At 38.4% G+C, this 27,488-nt stretch overlaps 1 protein-coding gene across 8 annotated transcripts in view; it reads right to left on the bottom strand.

The window, feature by feature from the left end:
* Positions 1 to 5,183: 5,183 nt before the first annotated feature.
* LOC308702493 (uncharacterized protein) overlaps positions 5,184 to 27,488 on the bottom strand; it is a 67,428-nt gene continuing 45,123 nt past the window's right edge. For 7 of the 8 annotated variants that reach the window (XM_081385377.1, XM_081385379.1, XM_081385384.1 and 4 more), the window contains 6 exons: positions 26,795 to 27,106; positions 14,982 to 15,287; positions 11,139 to 11,447; positions 10,459 to 10,742; positions 9,335 to 9,649; positions 5,184 to 8,883 (listed from right to left, as the gene is read on the bottom strand). In XM_081385377.1, coding sequence (XP_081241503.1) covers positions 10,681 to 10,742; positions 11,139 to 11,447; positions 14,982 to 15,287; positions 26,795 to 27,106 — 989 coding nt within the window. In that variant the 3' untranslated portion in view covers positions 5,184 to 8,883; positions 9,335 to 9,649; positions 10,459 to 10,680. The remainder of the gene's footprint in view (positions 8,884 to 9,334; positions 9,650 to 10,458; positions 10,743 to 11,138; positions 11,448 to 14,981; positions 15,288 to 26,794; positions 27,107 to 27,488) is intronic. The other variant, XM_081385378.1, reaches the window with a different exon arrangement.

Raw genomic sequence — 27,488 nt, forward strand, 5'->3', positions numbered from 1 at the left:
CTCTGTTCGCTGATTGGACCGGTAAAAAAATGATCGGAGAAAACCAAAGAATACACCACAATCCCAGACGTAGTACTGAAGGGAAATAAAATTGAGCGGAAGTACGCAGGAGGGCGGAGCCAGGCTAGGCATAAATTGCTTTTCAATTGATTATTTAATTAAGGTTTATACACTGTAAAAAGTGAACAGTTGGATCAACTTAAAAAAATTACTTCAATTGGTAACACCTAAATAAATTAAGTTTTCTCAACTTAAATTATCACATTTTATCAACTTAAATTATCACGTTTTATCAACTTAATTTCACTAGGTTAATCACACTTATATTATTTGAGTTCATTCAATCCTATTATTTACATTAGTCCAACTTAATTTCACTGCATTCCAACTTAAATGTATTAATTTTTACTACAGTTGGATCAACTTAAAAAAAACACTTCAATTGGTAACACCTAAAATAATTATGTTTCCTCAACTTAAATAATTATCTTTTCTCAACTTAATTTCACTAGGTCAATCACACAAGACTCAAATTGCTTTAGAGATATTTATTACCATTAATTCATAAGTGTTTTACGGACACACTTACATGTACACACTTATGGATGTGCACATCCATAACTGACACACTTTACATCCATAACAATGTTTTTGCAAAGTTGTCTTTGCACTGCATATATTTATAAAGAGAAATATAAAAAGTGGTTATGCCCTTAAAGGATTAGTTCACCCCAAAATGAAAATTTCCTACTAATTTACTCACCCCAATGCCATCCAAGATATCCATGTCTTTCTTTCCTCAGTGGGAATGAAATTGTTTTTTTAGGAAAACATTTCTGGATTTTTCTTCTAACAACGGACTTTATTGGTTATAATCGTATTTAAGTCCAAATCAATGCAGTTTCAAAAGTCTTTGAAGTGTTTAAACGGGCTGTACGCGATCACAGCTGAAGAAGAGGTTGTTATCTAGCGAAACGATACGTCATGTAATTTTTTTTTTTAATAATTTATAGACTTTTTACCTTCAATAGTTCGGATTGAGCTGATCAACAAACGGACAGGGAACTACGTCATCACGTTGAAAGGTCACGCCTGCGCCGGCAATACTATTTGAACTACTATTCATATTCATCAGAATGTTATTCATATACTATTCATATTCACTGAATACTATTACTTTATATATATATAATAACAAACAATACTATTTGAACTATCCTCCTACGTACAGTCGCATTGTAAACAGTGGGGCGGTACTTCTGCCGGCGCGACCTTTCAACGTGATGACGTAGTTCCCTGTCCGTTTGTTGATCAGCTCAATCCGAACTATTGAAGGTAAAAAGTCTCTAAATTATAAAAAAAAAAAAATTAAATGACGTATCGTTTCGCTAAATAACAACCTCTTCTTCAGCTGTGATCGCGTACAGCCCGTTTAAACACTTCAAAGACTTTTGAAACTGCATTGATTTGGACTTAAATACGATGATAACCAATAAAGTCCGTTGTTAGAAGAAAAATACAGAAATGTTTTCCTCAAAAAAACAATTTCTCTCCCACTGAGGACAGAAAGACATGGATATCTTGGATGGCATTGGGTGAGTAAATTAGTAGGAAATTTTCATTTTGGGGTGAACTAATCCTTTAAATGAGCCACCTAAAAACAATTAAAGGGATAGTTCACTCAAAAATGGCTCAAGTTGTTCCAAACCTGTATGAGTTTCTTTCTTCTGCTGAACACACAAGATGATGTGTTGAAAAATGTTGGTAACCAGACAGTTGACCGTACCCATTGACTTCCAGCAGGAAAAAAAAAGACTGGAAGTCAATGGGTACGGTCAACTGTTTGGTTACCAACATTTTTCAACACATCATCTTGTGTGCTCAGCAGAAGAAAGAAACTCATACAGGTTTGGAACAACTTGAACCATTTTTGGGTGAACTATCCCTTTAATATATTCTTAAAATAGAACAATATAAGTGTATTTAGAAGTGCTTTAGAAAAGCTTACAGGTAATGCCCTAAACTGAGCCATGTTTTTATATATATATATATAAAAAATAAAAAAACCTTCAAACAGATCATGGAAAATGTTTTTAACAGAGTTATAGGTAATTACCCTTTGTAAAGGGAACCAATCAACTACAGATTCGAACAACTACAGATTCATACTAGACATATGACTGAACAAATGGATAGTCTCACAAACATAACACATGAAACATACAACTAAAACAGAGACATTCTTTCAAACACATATGCACATTCAAAAATTACTGAAAGTTCACTGTAGTCTCCTGAAAAGACTTTGGGTGACATCTTGTGCTGATCGAGCTGCAAGAGAACTTTAATACCTCAAATGTGAATCGAAGTGGTTTTGGATAAGCCAGATTGATGATGTACATCATCCCGAGAAGCAAGGCACAAGCTGATGTGAATGAAGGCAACTCATTTAGAACTTTAACACCCTCGATGACGACACCTATGTCAGCCGGTGGTTCGTGATGTTCTCCCCCCTCCTTCCGGATAACGTACACTGCCATGGTGAGCTTCTCCAGCTCACGCTCGCAATCATCTTGCTGGTTCTCCTAAAGTAGTGTACATAATTTTTTTTTTTTTTACATTTTTCGTTCAGAACTATAAAGCACAAATTTGTACTTTCTGAAAAATAAAATCAAAATAGAATATGCAGACTTTCAACTCACAAGGTACTCCTTGATGAGATCTTGAGGATTTTCCCCCAGGAAAACGATGAGGGCCTTCAGGTCACACTCTCTTTTCATGTAAATGTTTTCAGTCTGTGATAAAGCAATCGATAAAAAAAATTATTTTTCTTATTTTAAAAATTCAGAGTAATCTGTAATAGAGAATCAGATTTCGCCATGGTAGCAAAGGGCAAGAAAATATAAACAGTTACAAAACTATAAAAGTTTGTATTAAATGACTGGCCAAAGTGTGTGTGTGTGTGTGTATATATATATATATATATACTCACACCGTACAGGCCAAAAGTTTGGACACATTACTATTTTTTATGTTTTTTGAAAGTACCTTCTGCTCATCAAGCCTGCATTTATTTGATCAAAAATACAGAAAAAAAATGTAATATTGTGATAATTATTACAATTTAAAATAATTGGTTTTCAATTTATTATACTTTAAATTATTTATTTCGGTGATGCAAAGCTGAATTTTCAGGATCATTACTCCAGTCTTCAGTGTCACATGTGACATCCAGTCAATCACATGATCCTTTAGAAATCATTCTAATGTTCTGATTTATTAGTGTTGGAAACAGTTCTGCTGCCTAATATATTTGACGAATAAAAGGTTAAAAAGAACTGCATTTATTCAAATTTTTTAATATAAATCTTCTTTATTATCACTTTTTATCAATTTAACACATCCTTGCTGAATAAAATTATTGATTTATTTGAAAAAAAAGAAAAGAAAAAAATTACTGACCCCAAATTACTGACCAGTAGTGTATATTGTTGTTATAAAATATTTCTATCTTGAAAACATTTGCTTCTTTTTTTTTCTTTTCTTTTTCTTTTTTTTATTCAAAGTATCCTAAAAAAGTATCACAGGTTATGAAAAAAATATTAAGCAGCAGAACTGTTTCCAACTTTGATAATGAATCATCATATTAGAATGATTTCTAAAGGATCATGTGATTGACTGGATGTCACATGTGACACTGAAGACTGGAGTAATGATCCTGAAAATTCAGCTTTGCATCACTGAAATAAATGATATTTTTCTGAAAATCAAAAAAGGCACATTTGGAATGTCATAAGGGTGAGTTAATGCAAATTTTAGTTGGAAAATTCTTAATGAGAATAAAATGCAAGTCAATAACATTAGATGGAATTTACTCAAAACATATCCAACATTAGTAATTCATATTATCGATTATAGAATAAATTACTTAAATTAATAGAAATTACTTACCATGTAACGTTATAGCAAAGTGTCCTCCTTGTCAAATATTAAAAAAGCTTTCGGTTCTAAGGGGAGAAAAAATTTGTAAGTTAGTATTTAAGTGGTAGAAAATTGTTTGCTACAGGTCAAGTAATTAATTCGTTGTGAAAATACTATTTCTACAAAAAGAAATCATAATTATATACTAAAGAAAACCCTGATATTTTTTTCCTGGATGAAGCTAGCACAATGGGTGCGCCTCAGGCCCCGTTTACACGAGAACGCTCGCGGGTGAAAACGTAAAAATATTTTATCAGATGTGCCTTTCGTTTAGATGGCGACGGCGTTTTTGGGGCTTAAAAACGCAAAAAGTGAAACCACCCTCCAGAGTGGGAATCTTAAAAACGCTCCACCGTCGCGTTCCCGTCGGATAAAAACGCAAAAGTCTGCTAGACAGTGAAGGCACCGATCTGCTCACGGTGGCTCTCGTCGCGTACGCGTTTACTTCACACACTTTTTCGTCACCATATGCACGCAGATTGCCCCCATCCCCCATAACGCTCGTCTGAACACAGAATAAAAAGTGATAACGCAACACCATTTTGCGTTTTCTCTTCAGATCGTTTCCGTGTAAACATAGCCTCAATCAGCTCCCTAGTTCAGCAGCCAGGGCACTTATCAGGGAATCAGTCAATGGGCTGACTCCCTGATCAGTGCCCTGATTGCTAACTAGGGAGCTGATTGAGACGCACCCAATGACTTTCATCATCATCATCATATTTCTGGGCGAAAAAATGTATCGATGAATAAATCAAAGCCAACGTTTTCAAAGACAAATAAAAGAACAGACAAACATTACTTTAAAAGCATACTCAATATTTTACTGCTGGAAATCAAATTCGAGCATTTTATCCCACTCCCCGAGCACTTCCCGCCCAAAGCATTTCCAATATCTCGCGCAGCAAAGACGGTTAAGGAGGCATAAATTTAAAAAAATAATTGTATACACACACTCCCAAGATACAAACTGAACACGTTTTTATAAAACAAACGAGTAAATGCAACATATTGTATACATAGAGCATGTTCAGTAACGCTGACCTCGAGAATATCGCAAACGTACGTTCAAAAATTCGGGTAATTACGATTTCGTTAGTATTCATGTTCACAAACAACATTAATTAACTCATAAACTCATAAACAACTAAAACACGTCTAAAAGTTGCATTTTCGAGTATATTAATTACAATAAACTTCCAACCTACCTTTTTCATCCGAGTCCGGAGAGAAAAAGAAAATGGCGGTTGTCAGTTGAGCAACAGAAGTTGAAATCAGGCTCGTGCGTCATGACGTCAGAAAAAACGTCTGACGCGGAGATCCTTTTAAAGGGAAATTATACTTTGGGTGAAAGTGAGATATTTGAGTGTCTGTGAATTTCTATGCGCTCAAGTTGAATGAGTGTACAATAATCAATTACGATTAGGAAAGCAGAAATACTAAGTAAATAGACTCAAATAGTTCTAGTAATCCAACTTAGACCCATGTTCACTTTTTACAGTGTACATGCATTTCCATGACAGAGATCAATATACTGTATATCTTTTCATCTTAGAAAGAAAACAGAAGACAGAAAACTGTCGCTACGGCGATAGAGACGTTTGCCTCTGAATTAGAATTAAAGAAGACAGAAGTTGTGTAGAGCAATAATCTTCATTAACACACTCTTTTAACACAGATAATTAAAAGGACAGGATGGGTTTCTTCAGGTGAGTGAAATTCTTTATTGTCATTCATACACAAATTAATATCTTTATATTAAAGGGTTAGTTTACCCAAAAATAAAAATTCTGTCAGAAATTACTCACCCTCATGTTGTTCCAACCCCGTAAGACATTCGTTCATCTTCAGAACACAAATTAAGATATTTTTGATTAAATCTGAGAGTTGTCTCACTCCTCCATAGACTTCTAAGTGATTGAAACTTGCTGGCCCAGAAAATGTATTAAAGACATCGTTAATATAGTCCAAGTGACTCCAGTGGCTCAATCTTATGTTTATAAAGCGACGAGAATACTTTTTGTGCGCAAAAACAAAAGAAAAATAACGACTTTATTCCACTTTTCATTTCCTTCTCTCTGGGCCTCGGATCTTTTCACATAGTGTTTAAGCGTAGCGCGTCTGTGTTGTCACCACGTAGGCTCACTATTGGCCGACGCCGGTCATGTGTGATACGTGGTGACGTGCAACACAGATGTGGACTATATTAACGATGTCTTTAATACATTTTCTGGGCCAGCAAGTTTCAATCACTTAGAAGCCTATGGAGGAGTGATCAGCTCTCAGATTTAATCAAAAATATCTTAATTTGTGTTCCGAAGATGAACGAAGGTCTTACGGGGTTGGAACAACATGAGGGTGAGTAATTACTGACAGAATTTTCATTTTAGGGTGAACTAACCCTTTAACGTTTATTTAAATGACTTACAAATGAGAATAATACTAATTCACAATAGTGAATAATCAAAGGCACAACACATTTCTTTAAAGTACCTACAATAGTTGAGTAAGTGCAAACAAGCTTTTTTGTGTGCAATAAGGCGGTTTTATCATGCAATACAAAGGCACTTCAGATCACATTACAAATTGACATTCAGGTTTGATCACAAAAACATGAGCATAAATATGAACATGAGCATTAACCCAATACTGGTGTTAAAGGTATAATTCAAACAATAATTAAATTCTGTCATCATTTACAACATAACAGGCTGCTGTCACTTTAACCCTTAAAGCAACACTATGGAACTTTTCCTCTGTGGTCGCCCTACAGGTTGGAAGCGGAATTGTCCATTACCGCTGTCATAAATCTTTTCGCCGCCTGCAGCCTACTGTCGCACACACGCTCGCACCGGCTTTGGAATGAACCATGTCCACAGACAATGTAGAGTATGATGCATGATTTTATGAAAGTATGATGTATTGCGACATCAGAAACGAAGAAAAACAAAATAATGACTATTGTAACGCTTGCCGTAAAGCAAGTCAAATTTGTAGTTTTCTTTTGTCCCATTAGAACTACAGAAACGCGATCCGATCTGGCAATCTTACATAGTTATAGCAGATAAAGGACTGCAAAGCGGAGGCATAAGTATTTATAAAAGTATAAAATATTTTCACAAACTACATGACTATTATTTAAATTTAGAAACGGAACTCTTGGCTGCGCCAGTTATCTCCATTGGATGCAATTCCACTGGTTCACTGTGTAGCGACTCGTTTGAAAACATACATTTCATTGCCTCATTCGATGTGTAAAGCAGTTGTATAATTGTTTTTGATTTGTGTTATGCTGTGTCAAAGAGTGCAAAGTGAATGTCCAAATAAAGATGATAGCCTAACTGGTTTTGCAAAAGACCAAAATGTTTATTGGGTGAGTAGATGAAAGTTAAAACCAATCTGGGGACGGGGGTGAAACTAAGCATCAACAATTGTTCATATTTGGCTCAGAGAAACAAAACGCACGTGATTCTTTGACAAATTAATGCGGATCAAAACTTGATGACGCAATCACGTTTACTACGGAGCCTCTTCAACGAATCTCAGTTAGATTAGCAGTTCAAAAATTTTAAAACATTTAAGAACAATGGTTATTTAACGCCACATGTGGCTGTTTCTGTCTTTAAGGGTGTCAGATTAACTGTAAAATTTCCGGTCCAACTGTGCCTCATTTCAGTCCTCATAATTAGCAGTTGAATTAACAGTTTCTCAATTTTACTGCCTGTCATGATTTCTGTCTGTGTTCCACTGTCTTTTTCCATGTTTGGGCGTTCCCCGTCATGTTTAATGTTTAACTAGTCTCCTCAGGTGTTTTAGATTGGTCACGCCCCCTTGTTATATTGTTTAGCGTATTTTCCTGTGTATTTAAGCCCTGTGTCTTGTTCAGTCTTTATGAGTTCATGATGTTGTATGTTGGTTGTCCTGTTCCCTATTCTGTGTCTTACAAGTTGAGTTTATTTAATAAAAGATTTCTGCTGCACGTGGATCCTGTTTCCTCCTATGTTTCAACTGCTTTGCTACACTGCCACTTTGTTGAGTTACAGAGTTAAAGGACAAGTTTGGTATTTTACACTTAAAGCCCTGTTTACAGATCGTTTCTGATGAAATAGGTCCAAACTCACCGAGTGGACCTATTTTTCCAAACGTCTCACACCCGTACTTCTTCCGTTGAGAGCTTGAATAATAGACACTCCAGCCCAGTTGGTGGCGATAATGCACCTTTGCAAGCAAACCACTGGCATTTCATTGTTTGCGATCATAGACAGTTTGCGATCCGATTTCAGTTTCCGGCGCAGAGTAATACCGTACCTCAGCACATCCAATGCAAGTCAATGGAGTTGGACAAAAACTACGATAAAACCTGTTGGAAAGCATCTTTTGTGTGAGCATATCAGTGAACACCCCTGACCACTCAGTGAGTTTCACATCTTTGTAAACGAAAGTTTAATGCGTTTTAGGAAGGACTGTTCCAGTGCACCTATATAACCATTCTGTAGGTGTTTGGGAAAGCGAAAGAAACCTAAAATTCTCGGGACAGCAGCATGTGTCCAAATTTTAATCTTAACCTTTCTATTTCATCAGAAACGATCTGTAAACAGGGCTTTAAGTGTAAAATACCGAACGTGTCCTTTAACCAATAAGAGTACATACCTTACATCATATAGGAATACGATACATTGAATAAGTCCATATATGGTTAGTTTCTGGCTAGCTAACCACTAGTACATCTGCAGCCAAGAGGACCTTATGAAGAACAGATGTGTCCCCCAAGCACAAAAGTGAAATGCCTATGGCTAGTGTCTTCTGATCAAACTGGACTTGTGGCCTGCTGCATATTCACTCCAACAGGAACCTCTCCATTTATCTGTACAACTGATGAATTATTCAATCGTTTTCCTCTAGAATCTGAAATACAAAGACATTAAAAAAGGAAGATCTGTAGTCAGATGTCAAAACTAATGACAAGAATTTACCATAAAATGACAAAGGACCAAGTTTAGTCTTGTTTGAGCACTTGTTCTTTTCTAACAAATTAACACGATTTGTGAACTTAGTCTTCCGAACTTGAGTGAATAATGATCTACATCTCACACCAGGTAACACATGACTTTAATAGACTTGGAATTTAGCGCATATGGACTTCCTGGTCCTTTTTGGAGACTGACACTAAATGGACAAATCTACTTTCATTATTTGGAGAAAAGTAGAAAGAAGATAGTCCCACAGAAGAAATAAAGTTAAGTTTAGCACAACATAAGAGCAAGTAAACGATGACAAAATGTTTATTTTTCAAAGAAATGGCTGAAGTCACTTTAACTGATAAAAAAAGTCATATTGGAAGAGTTGATTTACTCACCACTGACAGTAACACTGAATTCACAGCAAATGTTCTTTCCGCATTTGCTGCAGATGATTAGATGATAAACTCCAGTGTCGCTGGTTCTGGTGTCTTTGATGGTGAGAGATCCAGTTTGATGGTGCAGCTCCAGTCTGCCTCTGAATCTCACATCAGCACCGTATGAAGTCTTACTGATGTCTCCATTCATTCCGGCTGAGAGAATTTTATCTTCAAATCTCCACTCCACTTTCTCATCACTTTCTACCTTAAAATCAGTGATTAAAACTAAACATTCTCCCGCCATCACTGACACTGTCTTGGGACCGGACTCACCTGGAGAACAAACAGAGTTACTTGTACAGACACAGATATTAAATTGTCAGGTTCAACTAATATATCACTTGATATGGCCTAAATTTACTGTATTTATTAAATATAGTATTATACAAATGAACAATATTAAATGAGATGTTATAAAGACATCCTGGTGTTTCCAAAATAATATTGGCGTAATTGGTTCCTGGACCCCAATTTGAAAACACATGTTCTGTACAATCCAAATTCAGAAAATGAACTTGATGTGTATATGCAAACTGCCGCTCGTTCACTGAAACTTTTTGCAAATGGAAATACGCGTGACGTTCTGACATTTACAGATAATGATACAACCGTAAAATGTAAGTTATGTGCTGAGGAAATATGTATGAAACATTAAACAGATGCACACATCTGTCAAAGCAACTGACGGGAAAAGGCGAAGACGTGTTAAAGTATTAGTTTGTCTGAAATGCTTGATATACAACATTCTTAGCTTGCCTTGTATCGTGTATTTTCATTCACTCCATGTCCTCCTGTATTTTTCTGATACCTTTTGTCTATAGAAATCCGTTAATTTACTACTGTAAAGTGACGTCTTTTGTGAATGATTTCTGTTCACTGTATGCAGACCTGATTAACTGATAATCAGATTCGTTGTAGATCGGTTCATTCAGTTGTTTTTGCAGAGCTTTTCATTTTTTTATTTAATTTGGTGCAAGGAGGGGACATACATTTAGCTAATTTATTTAGCAATTATGTATTGCAATAATAATAATACTAATAATACTAATAAAACTTTCTTAAAAGGAAATGGAAAGACTCACAACACTTGAAAACTCTGAAGTTCCTGTAAGATGTCCTCTTGCTGCTGATGATCTGTAGATTATAAGGTCCAGATGTGATGTTACTGATGGTCAGAGATCCAGTGTTCTTGTTCAGCCTCAGTTTGTCTCTGAATCTCTCGTCTGCATCAGCATATGTCGTCTCTCCGGTCTCTCCGGTCAGTTGAGCGATGAGATTGTCTTGATCTCCAAACATCCACAAGATCAGATCATCTCTCTGTACTTCAGTATCAGGGTCTTTCCCCTCATCCCTATTGTCTTCAACACTGTCACATTTGTGACAGCAGCACAAGAACAAGAGAAATATAGAGAAAAAGTTTCCATTATATAAGTTCCTGTACATGTGAACATCAGAGTTTGACAGTACTTCACAAAGATTAATCAGATAGGGATTTAAAATCAGCTAGAAAATTAACCTTGCATATTTACTTTGCTGCCTCAAAGACCATTAATCCAGATGAGAAGCTTTATTTACAGAATTCTGCTCTAAATAATAACTGAATGAAATACTCATGGAGGAAAGGCAGCAACAGAACTGTTTACTTGACAATGCAGTTCAGTGGGAGATTTTGAAACTTGAATCTTAGGGTGTGTGTTCACACTTGGCAGGGTTTGGTTCAAACTAACAAATCAAATTAAAAAGAAAGACTTGAGAGACTCACCTCTGACAGTAACATTGAATCTCATGATTTTGGTCAATTTCCTGCTGATGACCCTCAGAGTATAAACTCCTGCATGTTCAGTTGTGATGTTTCTGATGGTCAGTGATCCAGTGTTCTCTTCCAGCTGCAGTCTGTCTCTGAATCTCCCATCAGCAACGTCAAATGTGCAGATCTTTCCAATCCCTCCTTTGATTTCAGCAATGACAGAGTTTTCATCTCCAAACAGCCACAGCAACTCATCATTTCTCTGTATTGCAGCATTAGTCCTCAGAGTGACAGACTTTCCCTCCTTGGCTGACACTTTCTTCACTTTATATCATGGTAGCAAATAGAAACAAAGAAATTAGGAGATTATGCAATATATGAGTCAGTAAAGCTTCATTGAGGGTGTGTGTGTGTAGAACAAACTACAAAAAAATATATTTTTAACAAATACAAAGATATACACTGATGAGCCAAAACATAAATGACAAGTCACTGGTGAAGCAAATATCTTTGATCATCTCCTAACAAGACCACATATTAAGGTCTGGGTAGATTAGATGGTAAGCAAACAATGAATTATCATAATCAACGTGTTTATGCATGAGAAACGGGCAGCAATAAAGATCTGAGCGACTTTGACAAGGGCCTTATTGTTACGGCAAGGCAACTGGGTCAGAGTATTTCTGAAACGGGTGTGTGTTCTCACGGTCAGCAGTGTTGAGAATTTTCCAAGAGCGTCCAAGGAGGGACAAACTATAAACTGGTGACAGCTGGGCGTCAGGGGATCATACCATTTGAGCCTCTGGTGAATAAAGAGCAGCAGCCTGACTGCTATGGTCAAAGCAAACTTGAGAAAAATAAAGTATTAAGGCATGGTTTTAACTGCACTATAGTCCTAGTTTACCTTACATGTGCACTTTATAATTTTATTTTGTAATCGCCTCTTTTGATCCCTTAGAAAGGGCTGTTGAAGGACAGTGGCACATTGTGTGAGAAATTATTTGCCCCAAGTGAGAATGTTAGTGTGAAATTGAACACTACAGTATTTGCCAAAGTTGTTTTCAATAAAAAAACATTTGCACAAAGCAAGCCGATCCACTTTTCCATGTTGATAAGAGTTGAACAATGAGACAGAAAGAAATCAAGGGACATTTAGAATAGATATCAATGTGCGATTAATTGCGAGCTAACTACATTAATGCGATTAATCACGATTAAATATTTGAATCATTTGACAGCACTAGTTATTAGTTAGAACCAAGCGTACCGCACAAGCCCTGAAAAGTGAAGCCAAAACGTCTCGATCGCCCCGCGGTGACTGGTCCTAGTATAGGTCATAAACCTAGAATAAACCTAGTATAGGTCCATTTACGCTGGACAATAAACTTACCTTTGAGCAACATGTTATCAATATTCATAAACATTCCCAGCAGCAACTTCACATTCTCCGCAAGCTCCGTGCCCTCTGTGTCACCCCTAAACATCTCTTACTGTTATACACCATCATCATCCAACCCAACCTTCTTTACTGCTCACCCTGATACTATAATAAGCTATCCATCACCAATAGAAATAAACTCACCAAGGTCACCTATATTGCATCCAAAATTATTAGCCTGCCTATTACAGACCACGGCCACCAAAACAATAAAGCCATCACACGCATGGCCCGTCACTGGGTCAGAGACCCAGATCATCCCCTCCACAGCCACTTCTGCCTGCTGCCCTCAGGCCGCAGGTACAGGACTTAACAAATAAAGATAGACCACAATAAAGGTCTATCTATCTAAACCCCGCCTCCCCGTGTTATTCAACGGGACTTGAGACCAACTATTTAATTACACTTCAAATATCTTTTTTCCGAAGGTGGTTTCTGTCATTTACTGTAGTTTTTATCACGCTGATGTAAATTCAAGTGTTTGTTTTTAAAATAATTTTGTTTTTAGTTGATGCTATAAAAACGGTGGTGTGACGTCATGATTGACAGGTTTTCTGAACGAAGTAGTCACTGAAGCACCAAACAGACTTTTTTTTCGCGATCTTCGGAGGACAGAGGAGAATGGAGCTTTAAAATTTAATATCTACATTTCTATAATTAATTATTTCACACCGAGAGTGAGGGTGGGGCCTTGATTTTGCGGCTTTACTTCCTGCTCACCACTGCGCAGGTCTGGTCCCGAAATCGCTACTGCGCAGACTCAAACCCCACGATGTCAACGCCATATCGGGACACTGGCGGCTTCAGTTCTCACCAATGGAAGAGAGCGAAGGGGCGTCGTCCATATTTTTTTTACAGTCTATAGAACTGTTATACATAGAAAGTAGACAGTAATGAAAAGTTATTAGTGTTTGCGGTGTGGTTGATGTCCAGTGTTGTTAGCTGAGCAGAAATACACAATTATGTTTCTCCTGGTCCCCTCAAAGTCACATTGGATTTTCTCATCAGCGTAAAGATTAAGAGATCCATTTATCAGTTTTCCATGTTAGTATCTGGAGTAAATATATAGGCTATAATCTGTTTACACAACTTTCTTTTTAAATGGCGGGTACTAGTGTTTCGCGTGCATTCGGCTAATCAGTGTACACCAACGTCACTAGCTGCGTTTACATGGACACAATCGGAATGAAATCAATCCGACTGATGAATCCGAACAAGGTGTTTACATGAATGATAAATAAAGTAATCGGGTTGATGTGCGCGTTTATATGTCACAAGTTTTAAATCGGATCTGATGTTTTGACATGCGCACACTGCACGAATATACAGAGTTTCCCGCTTTTCGCGCATAAATATTCTCCTCTATTGGATCTTTATTTGTTTTAAACAGCAGACGTAATATGAATTCGTCTCTGGTCATAATTTAGAGCACATTAACCGTTTTGCCGTGCTGCTTATTGATCACGCAGTAAAAATGCCCCTCCCCGCGGCCAAAACCAGACGTCTGTGGATGAGAATCCAAAACAAGGACTGGTGGGACGTTGTCCTGCTTCACTTCACAGACGCGCGAGTGAAATGAGAATTTTAGAATGACGGGAAACTTATTAATATGACACTTTATTCAACAGGAAGAACAGCTCGTTCCGCGCGTCATACGTCATTACGCTAGTTAACGTCATTGCACATGCGCAGACCTTTCAGTTTCGGTTTTCAATCCGATCAAGTGTTTACATGTTCTCTCGATCGGATTACAAAAGGGATAAACCACCCCTTTCAATCCGATCGAAATTTCATTCGGATCGAGCTCAATCGGATCAATTAAGGTGTTTACATGAAGGTTTTTTAGTCCGATTGAGCCGTCAATCCGATTATAAGTGTCCATGTAAACGCAGCTACTGATAGGTCCAATTGTGCTGGTTTAGACGCTACTCTTTTGGTGGAACAAATTTAGCTCCTACTTCAGAGTTCCTAGAACTAAAATCGCTCCTATTTCCTGCGGTGCGAACACGCCAAAAACCGGGAACTTCCTCCAATAGTTCTAGGAACTATGAAAAGATTCCTCTGGTGCGAAAGCCCCTTATTATGACCCCTGTCCACCATCAAAAGCACTTACAATGGGCATTTGAAAGTCGGAACTGGACCTCATCAAACAGGTCAGAGTAGTTTTGGCAGCACATGGAGGGCCAGAATTTCAGGAAGATGATCATAATGTTTTGGCTCATTATTTATGATTAATGGGCCAGTAATTTCCTGTGCTGCATCAGTTCATCATTTTGTACACCATAACATTTAATAAACTGAGGAAAATACAAAAGGAATTACATTACAGTAACTCAGTGTGCACTTTAACTATTAAAATTCAGTTTTGTTAATTTCAATGAATCACACAAAGATAAAAAACTAAATAAACAACTACTCACATTTTATGGCAACTTTGAATGTCTTGTTTGTGGTTCCTCTTTGGCTGCTGATCTGTAGCTTGTAAAGTCCAGAGTGTTCAGTTCTCGTGCTCTCGATGGTCAGAGATCCAGTCCTCTTGTCCAGCTTCAGTCTGTCTCTGAATCTCCCACCAGGACCTTCATGCGTTTCTCTGGTCTTTCCAGTCTTTTTTTCAGCAATGAGATAGTTTTCATCTCCAAACATCCACATTATCAGATCGTCTTTCTGTATTTCAGTATCAGGGTATAAAGTGACCGGTTCTCCCTCCACCACTGATATACATGCAACTTAAAATTTGTGATACATAGAAAGAGAAAAATACACAGAAAATGTTTCTATTAGATCAAGTTTGCCAAGTGTAACCAGCTAGTTTATTTTAAGTCAAACATAGTACAGAAAAATATATGCTCGAAAACATTACCCCCCATTTTAATCTGTTTTAACATTTTAATCTGTATTCACATAAATCTCCGTAACTATTCTTGGTTAAAAAATAATAATTTGTGAGAAGTTCAAATGTGTGTATAAAAACAGGTGTTACGGATCAACTGGGGATCATGTTAACTGGGGAACGCGCACGTGCACGCAGATAGTTTTACCTGGATTTCCAGCAGATGTTAGACAGCTACAGATTCGTCGCAGCCTTTTTTCACGGATCCATGATTAAAAACGTATGTTTCACCAGTTGTATACACACGCAGTTCATTGGAACGAAACCGTAGCCAAGGCGACATCTATGTATACATCTATACCCGCCCGCGCCGTCAGGTCATTTGGACGTGTGCTGTGTTACAAGAGGTAAAAACGATATAAATACTGTTCATTTTCACACACAAACCGTTCGTTTCGTGTCTTAGGCCATCAATGTGTACTTACGATGGGGAATTGTTTAATTTGGACGATGGAGAATTGTTTTAATTTGGACTCTGTGCTTGTGTTTTGATACAGTGACCATCGACCTGCATTATATGACTGACAGACAAGAACGGTTTGACCTAAAAATATCAAAATTGAAACTACTGCGGAAAAAAAGACACCTACATCTTGGATGCCCTTGAGGTAAGCTAAAACATACCAAAATTTATTTTCAAAGTGAACTATCCCTTTAATGAAACGCAAACTTAATTTGGTAATTGAGAAGATTAACTCTAACAACTCAGGGAGATTGGCTTATTGTGGGGTCTCTATTCAGAGTAAAAAAAATAGCTTTTGTAAGCATTTATGCCCCCACGATTTTTGACTCGTCCTATTTTCCTTGGCTGACCAAAGAGTTGCTGAGTCTCTCAAACTACTTACGTATTATAGGATCAGATATGAATACGTTCTTTGACTGCAATTTAGATAGGTCTAGTCCATCCATTGCACGTGCACAAGCTTTATCCTCTGAGGCTTTAAAGAACTTTGTCAAGGATATAAACTTGGTTGATATTTGGAGGCTTCAGAACCCTACAGCCAGAGATTACACTTATTTCTCCCCTCATCATAAGATGTTCTCAAGAATAGATTACATTTTATCCATGCCAGACTTGATTCCAACAATAGATGGTTTTCTTACCTCATATTATTTCTGACCATTTCAGACAAAGCGGTTGTTTGGTCAGCAATCAAAGGCTTTCAGCGCCAAAATGCAATTGTTTTTTCATCCTATCTTAAACGGAGCAGAACGCAACAGATTACTCAAATGGAACAGGCTTGCTGTAAATTAGAGAGGGAGCTTAAGGACAATTATAGTAATCAGGTAGCAACAAAGCTTAGGTCTGTGAGGGCAGAACTAGATGATATGCTGAGGCAATGGGCTGAATTCATGATGCATATCACCAAACACAAATATTACACTGACAGTAGTAAACCAAGTCGTCTCCTTGCGTTAACATTAAAACAGCAAGAAAACCAATTTAACATTCCTTCTATAAATTGTCCAGTGAACGGATTGGTCACCAAAACAGCTGACATTAATAATTCATTTAAATCATTTTTTGAGAACCTCTACTCTTCAGAAGACCGATTCTCACGGGACTTATTTGATTCATTCTTTGACAGCCTGAATTTACCTGAGCTATCAGACGATGAATCTAAGGACCTGGATATCCCCATAACACTAGAGGAATTACACACAGCGGTTAAATTAACCAATAGGGGCGCTCACTGGGAATTGACAGGATACCTGTGGAGCTGTACCTGGAATTATGGAATATTATAGGACCTATTTGGCTATAATACTATTAATTCAGCTATAGAAAAGGGCTTCTTCCACAGGGATCTCAACACAGCACTTGTTTCAGTACTCTATAAACCAGGGAAGGACCCCCAGAATTGCTCAAGCTATCGCCCAATTTCTTTAATTAATGCAGATATAAAATTTTATTCCAAAGCTATTGCCATGCATCTTGATAGAGTTAGTGGGAAGTTAATAAATTCAGATCAGACTGGTTTCCTTTTATTTGTGGACTTTTATTTCTTGATGCAGAAAAGGCATTTGATCGCTTGGAATGGAGATATTTGTGGAATGTCCTGGAAAAATTCAAATTTGGCCCAAATTTTATTAAATGATACAAGTATTATATTCTAATCCCTCTGCAAGGGTTGTTACAGCTGGGCACCTTTCTGATCTTTTCAGTATATGTCGTGGTTCCAGACAGGGGTGCCCAGCATCTCCCGCCATTTTTAATTTGTCACTCGAACCATTAGCCCAATACATACGCCAAAGCACATTAAAATAGGGTCCACATTACACTCCGTTTCTCTGTACGCGGATGATACGCTTATTTACCTTTCGGATTTACAGCAATCCCTTCCGAATGTTCTAAAAATCATAGAACACGTTGGTACATTTTATGGCTACAAGCTCAACTACTCTAAATCAATTTTAATGTTGTTGAATACGGATTTGAAGAAATTGAATATCCAATCCCGTATGGCGCAAAAGGGAGGGGGGAGGGGAGGGGGGGGGGTTGTAGTTAAGGAATGTGTGGTGTATATTGCTTATGTTTAATGCAATTACTGGAAGTAATGTAACTGCACAAGTTATTGTTGTTATTGTATCTTGGCAAAATTGAAAATAATTAAAAAAGTGATTACAAAAAAAATGTGTACAAATAGTGAACGCAATTACTCATGAATAAAACCCCATGTTCCTTCGCAAGTACAGTAACTTGTAGTTACAGTATATCCTTCAACCGCTAGAGAGACACAAGTTACCCCTTAACTGTCACCCCCCTTTTTTCGCACAGACATGAAAATCATTATCCAAACTTAAATGGTTGTAATTCAAGAATGCTTTGGATTATAGACATAAGGTTGGTCTTGTTTTAAAGAATACATTTGCAAAGAAATAAATTATGCAATGAAATAAATTATGAAAGTGAAACAGAAAAAAAAGTTATATTAGTTTGAGTTTATGAAAATATACAATGTAAAATTATATATTATATATAAAATATAAATATATTACAAAAAATATTTTACTCTAAAACTGCAAGAAAATTAAAGCCAAAAATCTGAAGTTGTGTTTCAAATTTTAGGTTGATGTATAGAAAAATAAGCTTTCAAGAAAATGTTATTTGGGCGTAGTACCAAACTTTTTCACTAGATGGACAGCCAGTTTCCTTACTGCCATAAGGGCGTCTCCTTTTTTTATATGTTTTGAATGATCTGAACCATGTATTTCCATAATTTAATACAATTCATGAAGTATACATCCAAATTAGAAATAGTGTGGGTGTGACGATGCAGGGTTGAATCAACGGAGGAAGCAGGATCCAAAAGCAACAGATTTAATAAATAAACTTGAAACAAGACAGACTTAGATAAGGGAACAAGACACAGGAACAGAACAACCAAACTAAAACAACATCACAAATGACAAGAACCCACAAACACTGAACCAAGACACAGGGTATAAATACAGTGACTAACCAGCTAAACAAGATAACAAGGGGGGCGTGACTAAGAGAAAACACCTGGGGAAACTAATAAACTAGAAAAACTACAAGGACTACAAAACATGACACAGAACAGGAAATAACTAAAGTCCACACAAGACGAGGGAAACACAAGACAGGAATCATTACAGTGGGTGGTTTGACAGTATTTTATTTGATTTCAACCTCTAATAAACATAAAAAGATCACATATGTGTGTTATAGCTCGCTGCTGCTGTGTGCTGCATCACAAATCGATAATCCATAATATTTTATTATATATTCAAAACATTTTCAGACCTTTTTTTCTCATAAAATGTAATTGGTGTTATCTTTTGAACTCTTGGCATGAAAACAAACTGAGGTTTCTACCAATCTTTCATGATTTTTCATGTTTATTTGTATTTCAAAATAAAATCTAAACACGCCTAATGAATATGAAATATTCTTGTTGCAAATTGATAAATTAGTGCTCCTCTCAAATTTATAAAAAAAAAAAAAAACAGCCACCAAAATTTGAAAACTATAGATTCTAAGCTTTCAAATGATATACAGTTTGTCAATATTACTTTGTTTTTATTAAGAAATTATTGTTCTAAGTATATACAGTTAAGTGGTTAAAATTGCCAAAGCGCAGTGCCCTAAACACACACTAAACCCACATACAGGTGCAGGCCCGGATTGGGTAATCGGGAGAATCGGGAGAATTCCCGGTGGGCCGCTTCACTTTTGGGCCGGTCGAGGATTTTTTTGTTTGTTTGTTTCACATTTCAATGTCACGTTAGTAACATTACACGTTCCGCCCTCTGACACTGCAGCGCGCAGCCTCTGCATGGGTTGTACCATGTGAGGGAGTTCTCCCCTCCCCTACTATAGAGTTGGTTGGGTCCATAGCCCGTTCCAAAACGTTTTAGGTAGGCTACCGCGGCATCGCCGGCGGCGCTTACCGATAGCTGGGCCGGCCCTACCGTAACGGTACGCGTCAGGGAGGATGGATGGGAGGAAGAGGCCAGGAGGTATGGAAGCTTGTTTCCGCCACAGAATAAAACATTTTAAAAGATAATTGCGACTTTTTATCTCACAATTGCGAGTTTACATCCCAGAATACATCAGAATTGCGTGAAATAAAGTCTCAATTGCGTGTTATAAAGTCAGAATTGCGAGATAAAAAGTCCGAATTGCCTGAAATAAAGTTGCAATTGCGTAAAGTCAGCATTGCGAGATGGTCAGAATTGCGTGATATTAAGTCGCAATTGCGTGTTATAAAGTCAGAATTGCGAGATATAAAGTCAGAATTGCCTGAAATAAAGTTGCAATTGCGTGTTATAAAGTCAGCATTGCGAGATGGTCAAAATTGTGAGATATAAAGTCACAATTGCGTGTTATAAAGTCAGAATTGTGTGAATTAAAGTCGCAATTGCTTCTTATAGTCAGAAATTGCAAGATATAAAGTCAGAACTGCGTGAAAAAGTTGCAATTGCTTCTTTTAAAGTCAGAAATTCAGAATTGCGAGATATAGTCAGAATTGTGTGATATAAAGTCGCAATTGCTTCTTATAAAGTCTAAGTGAATTATTATTTAACCTTTACATTATTTGTTGAACTATGGTATTAATACCAACTACACAATAGTAACAGCTGAACTGTTGCTTCATTTATCCAAATTGGAAAAAGTGCTAATTTGGAATTCCACCATGGAAAAAGTGGGCCGGTCTTGGGCCTGAACTCCAGGGCTGAAAAGTGGCCCCACTCCGGCCCTGTACAGGTGTAGCCAATTACGCATCATGTTCTTGAACTCACATGACCAGAAATCATGAGATGCCAAGGAAAACATTCCACTTAGAGCCCTGCATTTCACCCCGAGCCCGACGGGTATGGAGCGAATTATGTGCCATAATTTAACAAACAAATCCAGCATTTTGCAAACAAACTCAATCTACTTCGCAAAGGAAAACTCGACTCGCAAACAAAAAGAAACCAATGTGCAAGCACAAAGGTCACAAATGCGTCCAGGCAGATTTTCTCACAAATACGTCCAGGCAGATTTTCTCACAAATGCGTGCAGGCAGATTTTCTCACAAATGTGTCGTGGCAGATTTTCTCACAAATGCGTCCAGGCAGATTTTCTCACAAATGCAGTTGAGCAACTTCCTCTTCTAAAACAGCAGATGGCGCTAAACTATAGGCTAATTTAGTGCTAGTCTCCCAGGAGAAGCACTGATTTGAAACTTGCCTTTGCCTACAGCTGAGGAAAATGACCGGTGAACGGGTGTGTTTCTGTCTTATTTGATCTATAATTAACCTTTTTGAGGTTTTCTCTTGCCAAACGTTTATTGCATATCTAGACAGAAATCCACATTGAGTTTGTTTGCAAAATGCTGGATTTGTTTGTTAAATTATGGCACATATTTTGCTCCATAGACGGGCCCCTACTTATTTACGCCCCTAGGACCGGGCTTCGTGCCAATTTTCACGTCATAGGTCATGATTAGCCTATCCTTCTTTTTATATTTTTAGACATTAAAGGGGGGGGGGGGTACAATGGTGTTTCATGTATTCAGAGTTGTTTACACTGTTAAAGAGATGGATTCTCATGCTTAACATGGGCAAAGTTTAAAAAAAATATTTTGGACGAATAATGGAGAATTTCTGTGCCGAAAATCTTACTTCCGGGTTGGTGCAAGTTTCGGCTGTTTTTTTCCGATCGTGGATCTAATGACGTAGATCAGAGTGGAACTCCTTATATGAGCATTTCTCTCGGAAAAGCTCGCCCGCGCACATCAACGCGCTTCAACACGAAATCATCGGCGCCCACGCTGCATAGGATTTGTTCAAGAATGTCTCCAAAAAAGTGTGTATTTGGATGTGAGGGAAAGCTTACCGTGTTCAGCTTTCCAAAGAACCCAGTGTTACAGGAACAGTGGATGCAGTTTGTTTTTCTGGGGCAGCAACGGAGTGTAGGAAGTGCGGTTGTGTGTTCTGGTCATTTCAGTGACGAATGTTTTATTAACAAGGCCTCGACGCTGGATTTGCAAATCGTTTGCTATTAAAACGTGGAGCGGTCCCAGTGATAAAAGACCCCAGTCATGTAAGTACAACTGGATTAGATTTCTGTCTTTTGCTGGAAATCAAGCACTACCGCTTGACTCTATAGCTCCGCCTCCAGGACCTCGGCTTTTCCCGGAGAGAATCGGAAAGCTGTTTTTTCTTTTAAAATTATAATAAAACTAAACACTTTTTGGAGATATTAAGGATGCACTACTACTCTATAGGTACTCAAGATTAACATGAGATTAGGTGAAACTGTGCATGTTATGTACCCTTTAATTAAAAAAATATGAGAAGTTGACGTCGACGATATAAAACAAACAGAAAGACATTCCATAACCTCATAACTTTGATAATCTTATAATTACACCAACATATGACAGTCTCACGCACGCACTCACGCTACACAGAAGGTTTCCCGTCAGCGCGACCCACTATTCACCTCATGTGCAAATAATGGAGAATATTAAGAGAAAAATCGCAGATGGCCAACTTAAAACGTTTAACTTAATTTAATTAAAACTTAATTGAACAGTTAATTTTCGTTTAACTGTTGGAAACTAGGCTAGGGGAGAACGGGGTAATGTGAGACATCGGGTAATGTGAGACACCCCCTGTATCTAGGCAATGGAACACAATTTTGGTCATTTGTACATTGTTTTCAAGCCCCTCTCATTTACCCTTGGCCATGAAGGAGAGGACCTCATGGTGCTGTAGTAAGCATGTTTTTTTTCACAAAAATATATTTTTTTGCATGTAAAAGTAAATTTTCTTGCTGTCAACTTAATCAACTGTTGTGCCAAAGCAAATTGATTCAGGTAGAAAAACTTATATCATACATGTTGATGAACTACCAACATATAAAACCATGTGATGATGCTAGCTGAAGATAAGCCTGAATTTCTAAGAGAGATCGTTTTTTTCTAAAATGTGGCGGTGGGGTAAAGTGAGACAAATGCTGTGGGGTAAAGTGAGACATGAGGCACAAGTTAAGTTTAGTCTTAAACATATGTTAACGTAATATTACATGACATGTTTTATTTTTAATGTCATAAACATTGTAGAAAAGACATCAAAAAGAGAAGGGGGAAGCAAAATCAGTAGCCTGGGGTGCAGTAGCTGAGGCAAAGAGGTGGAGCACCTTCTCCCTCTAACCTTGTCCTAATGGAGCATTTGTCCCCTTCTTGACAAAACCCCCAAAGTCCGTTTTAGGACCGAGGTCGCTCCGACAAGAGCTCCGCACTCTCCCTGGGAGCCACTAGGGAGTAAAGTCAGCATGGGAATCTCGTCCATCTGCAACCTCACGGACACTGTTCGTTTTTGTTTTCGGAGGAGGACCTTCCTTTTTCTCCAGGGGTGTCTCAAGCCCCTGGAGTCGCTTCGCCGTTTACCTAGACCGACCGTTCGACAAGCATACGTTTTACCTATGGATCAACCGAGAAGCCCCAGACGGTTCGGGATCAACCGAGAAGCCCCGGATGGTGAACCGCGATGCGCAGGCTCCCTACAAAAGGGTCTCGCTCCACTCGGGCCTGGGCTCGAGACGACACGGCCACTCATAGGAACCATCTGCGGGAAGCATCTGGATCGAGGCTGGGAAGGGTACTTTCAAAGTGGGAGGAGGCGCAGGGCGAAGTTCGGCTCTTAAGGCGTGCCAGAGGGGCCCCACCTAACCCCCCTCCCCCACCGCCTTTGCAGACATCCGTTTCAGACAGGCTATCTGAGTCTCCCGAGGTCTCGTATCGACGCGCAAATCAGGGAGGAGCAAGCTCCCACTCGAGCGGGCAGGGGCCGTCCCCAGGCACGTCCGAAGCTCCAATCGACCGGGCACCCCGACTTAACGGCCCGAAGGAGAGGGTGCGCTCCTCTGGGCCCCAGGCAACCCTGAGGTGCCTGTTTTACATTACCTTGTCCGATAAGAGTGTCATCTCCCTCCTCTACAACACCCCGAGCGTCCGTGTTTGGACCGTCGTTGCTTTAGCAGGAGCGCCAGCAGGTGTACAGATCTGACTTTGACCGGAGATGACCCACCATCCCTGGGGCTTGCCCGGGAGGTCTGTGAGCATATAAGATATTTTTGGACATTTTTACGAGGAGGAATATCCTCCAGTGTGTCTTTCACCCCTAGCTCACCCAGGACGGTGCACGTTCACCGGTATGCACGCCCTGGCACAGAGGGACTGGGTGTCCAAACCAGACCCTATTTACTGGAAGTCTCGCCCGCACAAAGTGCACTTTCTCTGGGCTGGGCCCGGCGGTTTCCCCACCCGATCTGACCACCACGGTTCTCTGATCCGTGTTCCTTGTCCAAGTGGAGCATTGTCCCTCTTCCACAAAGACCCAAAGGTCTGTTTTAGGACCGACTTTTCTCCAGACGGAGCTCCAGCGGTGGCGGACAAATCCGAATCTGGCCCAGGACAGGCCACCCTCCTTGGGCTGGGCAGGGCAGTTCTGAATGCATTGACCTTCCAAATGTGTCACAATATTTTGGACATAGTTCTTTTTTTTTTAGGAGGAATTTCCTCCAGAGGGGAACAAATGTAAAAAATGTCTCACTTTACCCCACTCTCCCCTACTGATGTTTTCGTTTGATTGGACTTTATTTTCGTTTAACTGTTGGAAACTGTAAAAAAAAAAGCATTTTTGAGGTAAGATAACCTGCATGTTTGTTTTTAATTTAATTTGTTTAGATTGTAGGCTATTGCTCATTTCGTTTGAAATGCATTTTATTTCCAGTAGGCTAGGCTACCAATCGTGAATGTCCAAAGGGGGATTAAAAGCTAATGACGAAATCTCATTAGCTTGTGGCGAGGGTGGTGTGGTTCCGCGAGACAAGCAAGTAAGTGGGTCAAGTGGAAATCACGAATACCTGTAGACCTATCTTGTTACAGTAATCGGTGTGGAGAGACCATATAAACCGACGGGGAGTGAGAGGGGAGAAGTGAGGACTGGGGACTCGTATGCAGCGTGACAGTTGCAAGGAAGCTGTTGACAGCGGGAAGAGTTTGCCTAAACCGGAGAGAAAGCTGCGATCAGCGGGCAGAGTTTACGTGAACCAGAGAGAGCTGTGGCAGCGGGACGAGTTTGAGTGAACTGTCAAATTGATATTTATATGCTGTAGTTGTGAGCTACGGTGAACGCGCAGTGGGCGCACCTTTTGTTTATTTTCTTCACTTAAAAAAAAGATCTATACGAGTCCCAGTCACGCCGACCCTGTCTTCTCCCTTCACACCCACACTGGTGCCGAATACTGTAACAAGATAGGTGTTCGTGATTTGCACTTGACCCACTTATGCTGGGTACACACCAAAAGATAATCGGGCTGATTTTTGGCCGATTTCCCCCCTTCCGACTATCCTGTCCCGATTATCTTGATGGTTCAGATTATTTTATTAGATTTTCCCTTGGTGTGAGGTGTGTTAAGAGTGTCTGAACCTGCTCAGAAGAATCGCGAATCGTAAATATTAAGCATGTTTAATATTTATGATCAGAAATCCTGATGTTTGGGGGGAACTCCGAGGACAAACGCGCTCACATTCTGGAGATTATCACGTGAAACGAAACAATATCCAATCAGAATGCGAGATGATGGAAGACACGGTCATACACACACACACACACACACACACACACACACACACACACACACACACACACACACACACACACACACACACAGGAAGCTGAGTGTTAGGGTTCAGTGATGAATTAAATAACTATAGAGGGATTAGCCTACATAACTTTTTTCTAAAGAGACAATAAATCCAATAAAGAATAAATAAAGACAATAAAAAATTAATATAATTCTGTAATAAAAGGTTATATATGGTGGGTATAATGTTTTGTTTTTTCACATGAATTTTCTGTGAAAATCCTTCCAAACACTATCATCGCAATTTCTTCCTCCATATCGTCCGCCATGCTTATTCTGAAGTCTCGCGAGATTTTGCGAGATTTCCTGTGCTCACAGTGGAGACACTGGTTGAAAATCTGTTTGTGTGTGGTGTCCTGTGTGTGCTGTCTTTGTCACATCATGGCACACCACACATTATAGGAGCAAACCGCTTAAATCTAGGATTTTTTGTCCTCATGTTTGTGGTCTATCACATTTTGAAAATCTTAAAAGATTAAAAAAAATCTTTTGGTGTGTACCCAGCATAACGTGCCTCGTCTCCCTTCTCTCTCTCCCGCTACAGACCTCGCTGAACCACACACCCCCCTCTCCACAGAGCTATTTAAATCTTTAAATGCCATTTTCTCAAAATGAGTTTTTGTCATTCTCCAGTACAAACATCTCAGCCTATGTACAACAAACTTTCCAGTTATACACTTAGCAGTATTCTGAAGATATTTTCAGAGGGATTTGTAATTAAGTCATTCCTGGCCTGATTTATGTGACATTTTAAAATCTATTTTTTTTTAAGGCTATGGACAATATTTTTTTATTTCATATGTAATGAAAGCATATATCCTGAAATCCCTCTGAATTTTTTTTTCAACTTGTGTGGAAACAAAATGAAAAAAGAATTGTGCACCTTGCTTTATCATATGTTCAGATCTATCTAGGCTACCAAAAATTAAATATGCAAAACCGCACATATTTAATGAGATAATGACTAATTTGCATAATTTAACATACAAATTATTTTAACTTTTAATAATTGTTTTTATATACTTGTGTAAGTAATCAACTGAGCAAGTTTCATGGTGATATCTATTATTTAAAAATGTTACCCTATTCACCTGTAGCGTCTCGCCTTAATCTGTGAAATAACTGCCAATAAAGACATGTGATCATTATTATACTGAAAACCTTGAGCTACTCACTTTTGACAGTCACAATGAATCTTTGATTTAAGGTTCCTCTGTTGCTGATGGTCTGTAGTTTATAGACTCCAATGTGTTCAGCTGTGATGTTTGTAATGGTCAGAGATCCAGTCGTCTTGTCCAGCTCCAGTCTGTCTCTGAATCTCCCATCAGCAACATATGTAGAGATTTCTCTGGTCTCTCCTTTGATTTCAGCTATGAGATTCTCTTGAGGTCCAAACATCCATTGTATCTGATCATCTTTTTGTATTTCAGCATCAGTATTCAGAGTGACAGACTCTCCCTCCTTTGCTGATATGGTCTTATCGTCATCTGTCACAACAGCACATAGAAACAGAGAAATAAGAAGAAATGTTTACAACTTGGGATTCTTGTCTTCTCTAAAATTTTGTTACTGCTTTAAAAGCTGTAATTCTCAGTATTCTATAATAAGTATAACTCATCTTTATTAAGTAGCATTGGTCCTATAACCAAAACTATATTTTGTATATATACTTAATTATATTTGATTTCTTAAACAATTCTTCCATTACCTGAATTACTGTCCAAAATTATTTAATCATTTTAAGTATTTGAGAGTAATGGGCTTTAAGTTCTCCAACATCCTAAACATAAATTATCACACTAAGATATTCATATTATTTTTCCAAGCATATTCTTGCCAATATGAAGAATGCGTTATTCTTGCGAATGC

Source organism: Scardinius erythrophthalmus, assembly GCF_964197995.2.
Source record: "Scardinius erythrophthalmus genome assembly, chromosome: 14".
In the NCBI taxonomy this organism is placed as follows: Eukaryota; Metazoa; Chordata; class Actinopteri; order Cypriniformes; family Leuciscidae; genus Scardinius; species Scardinius erythrophthalmus.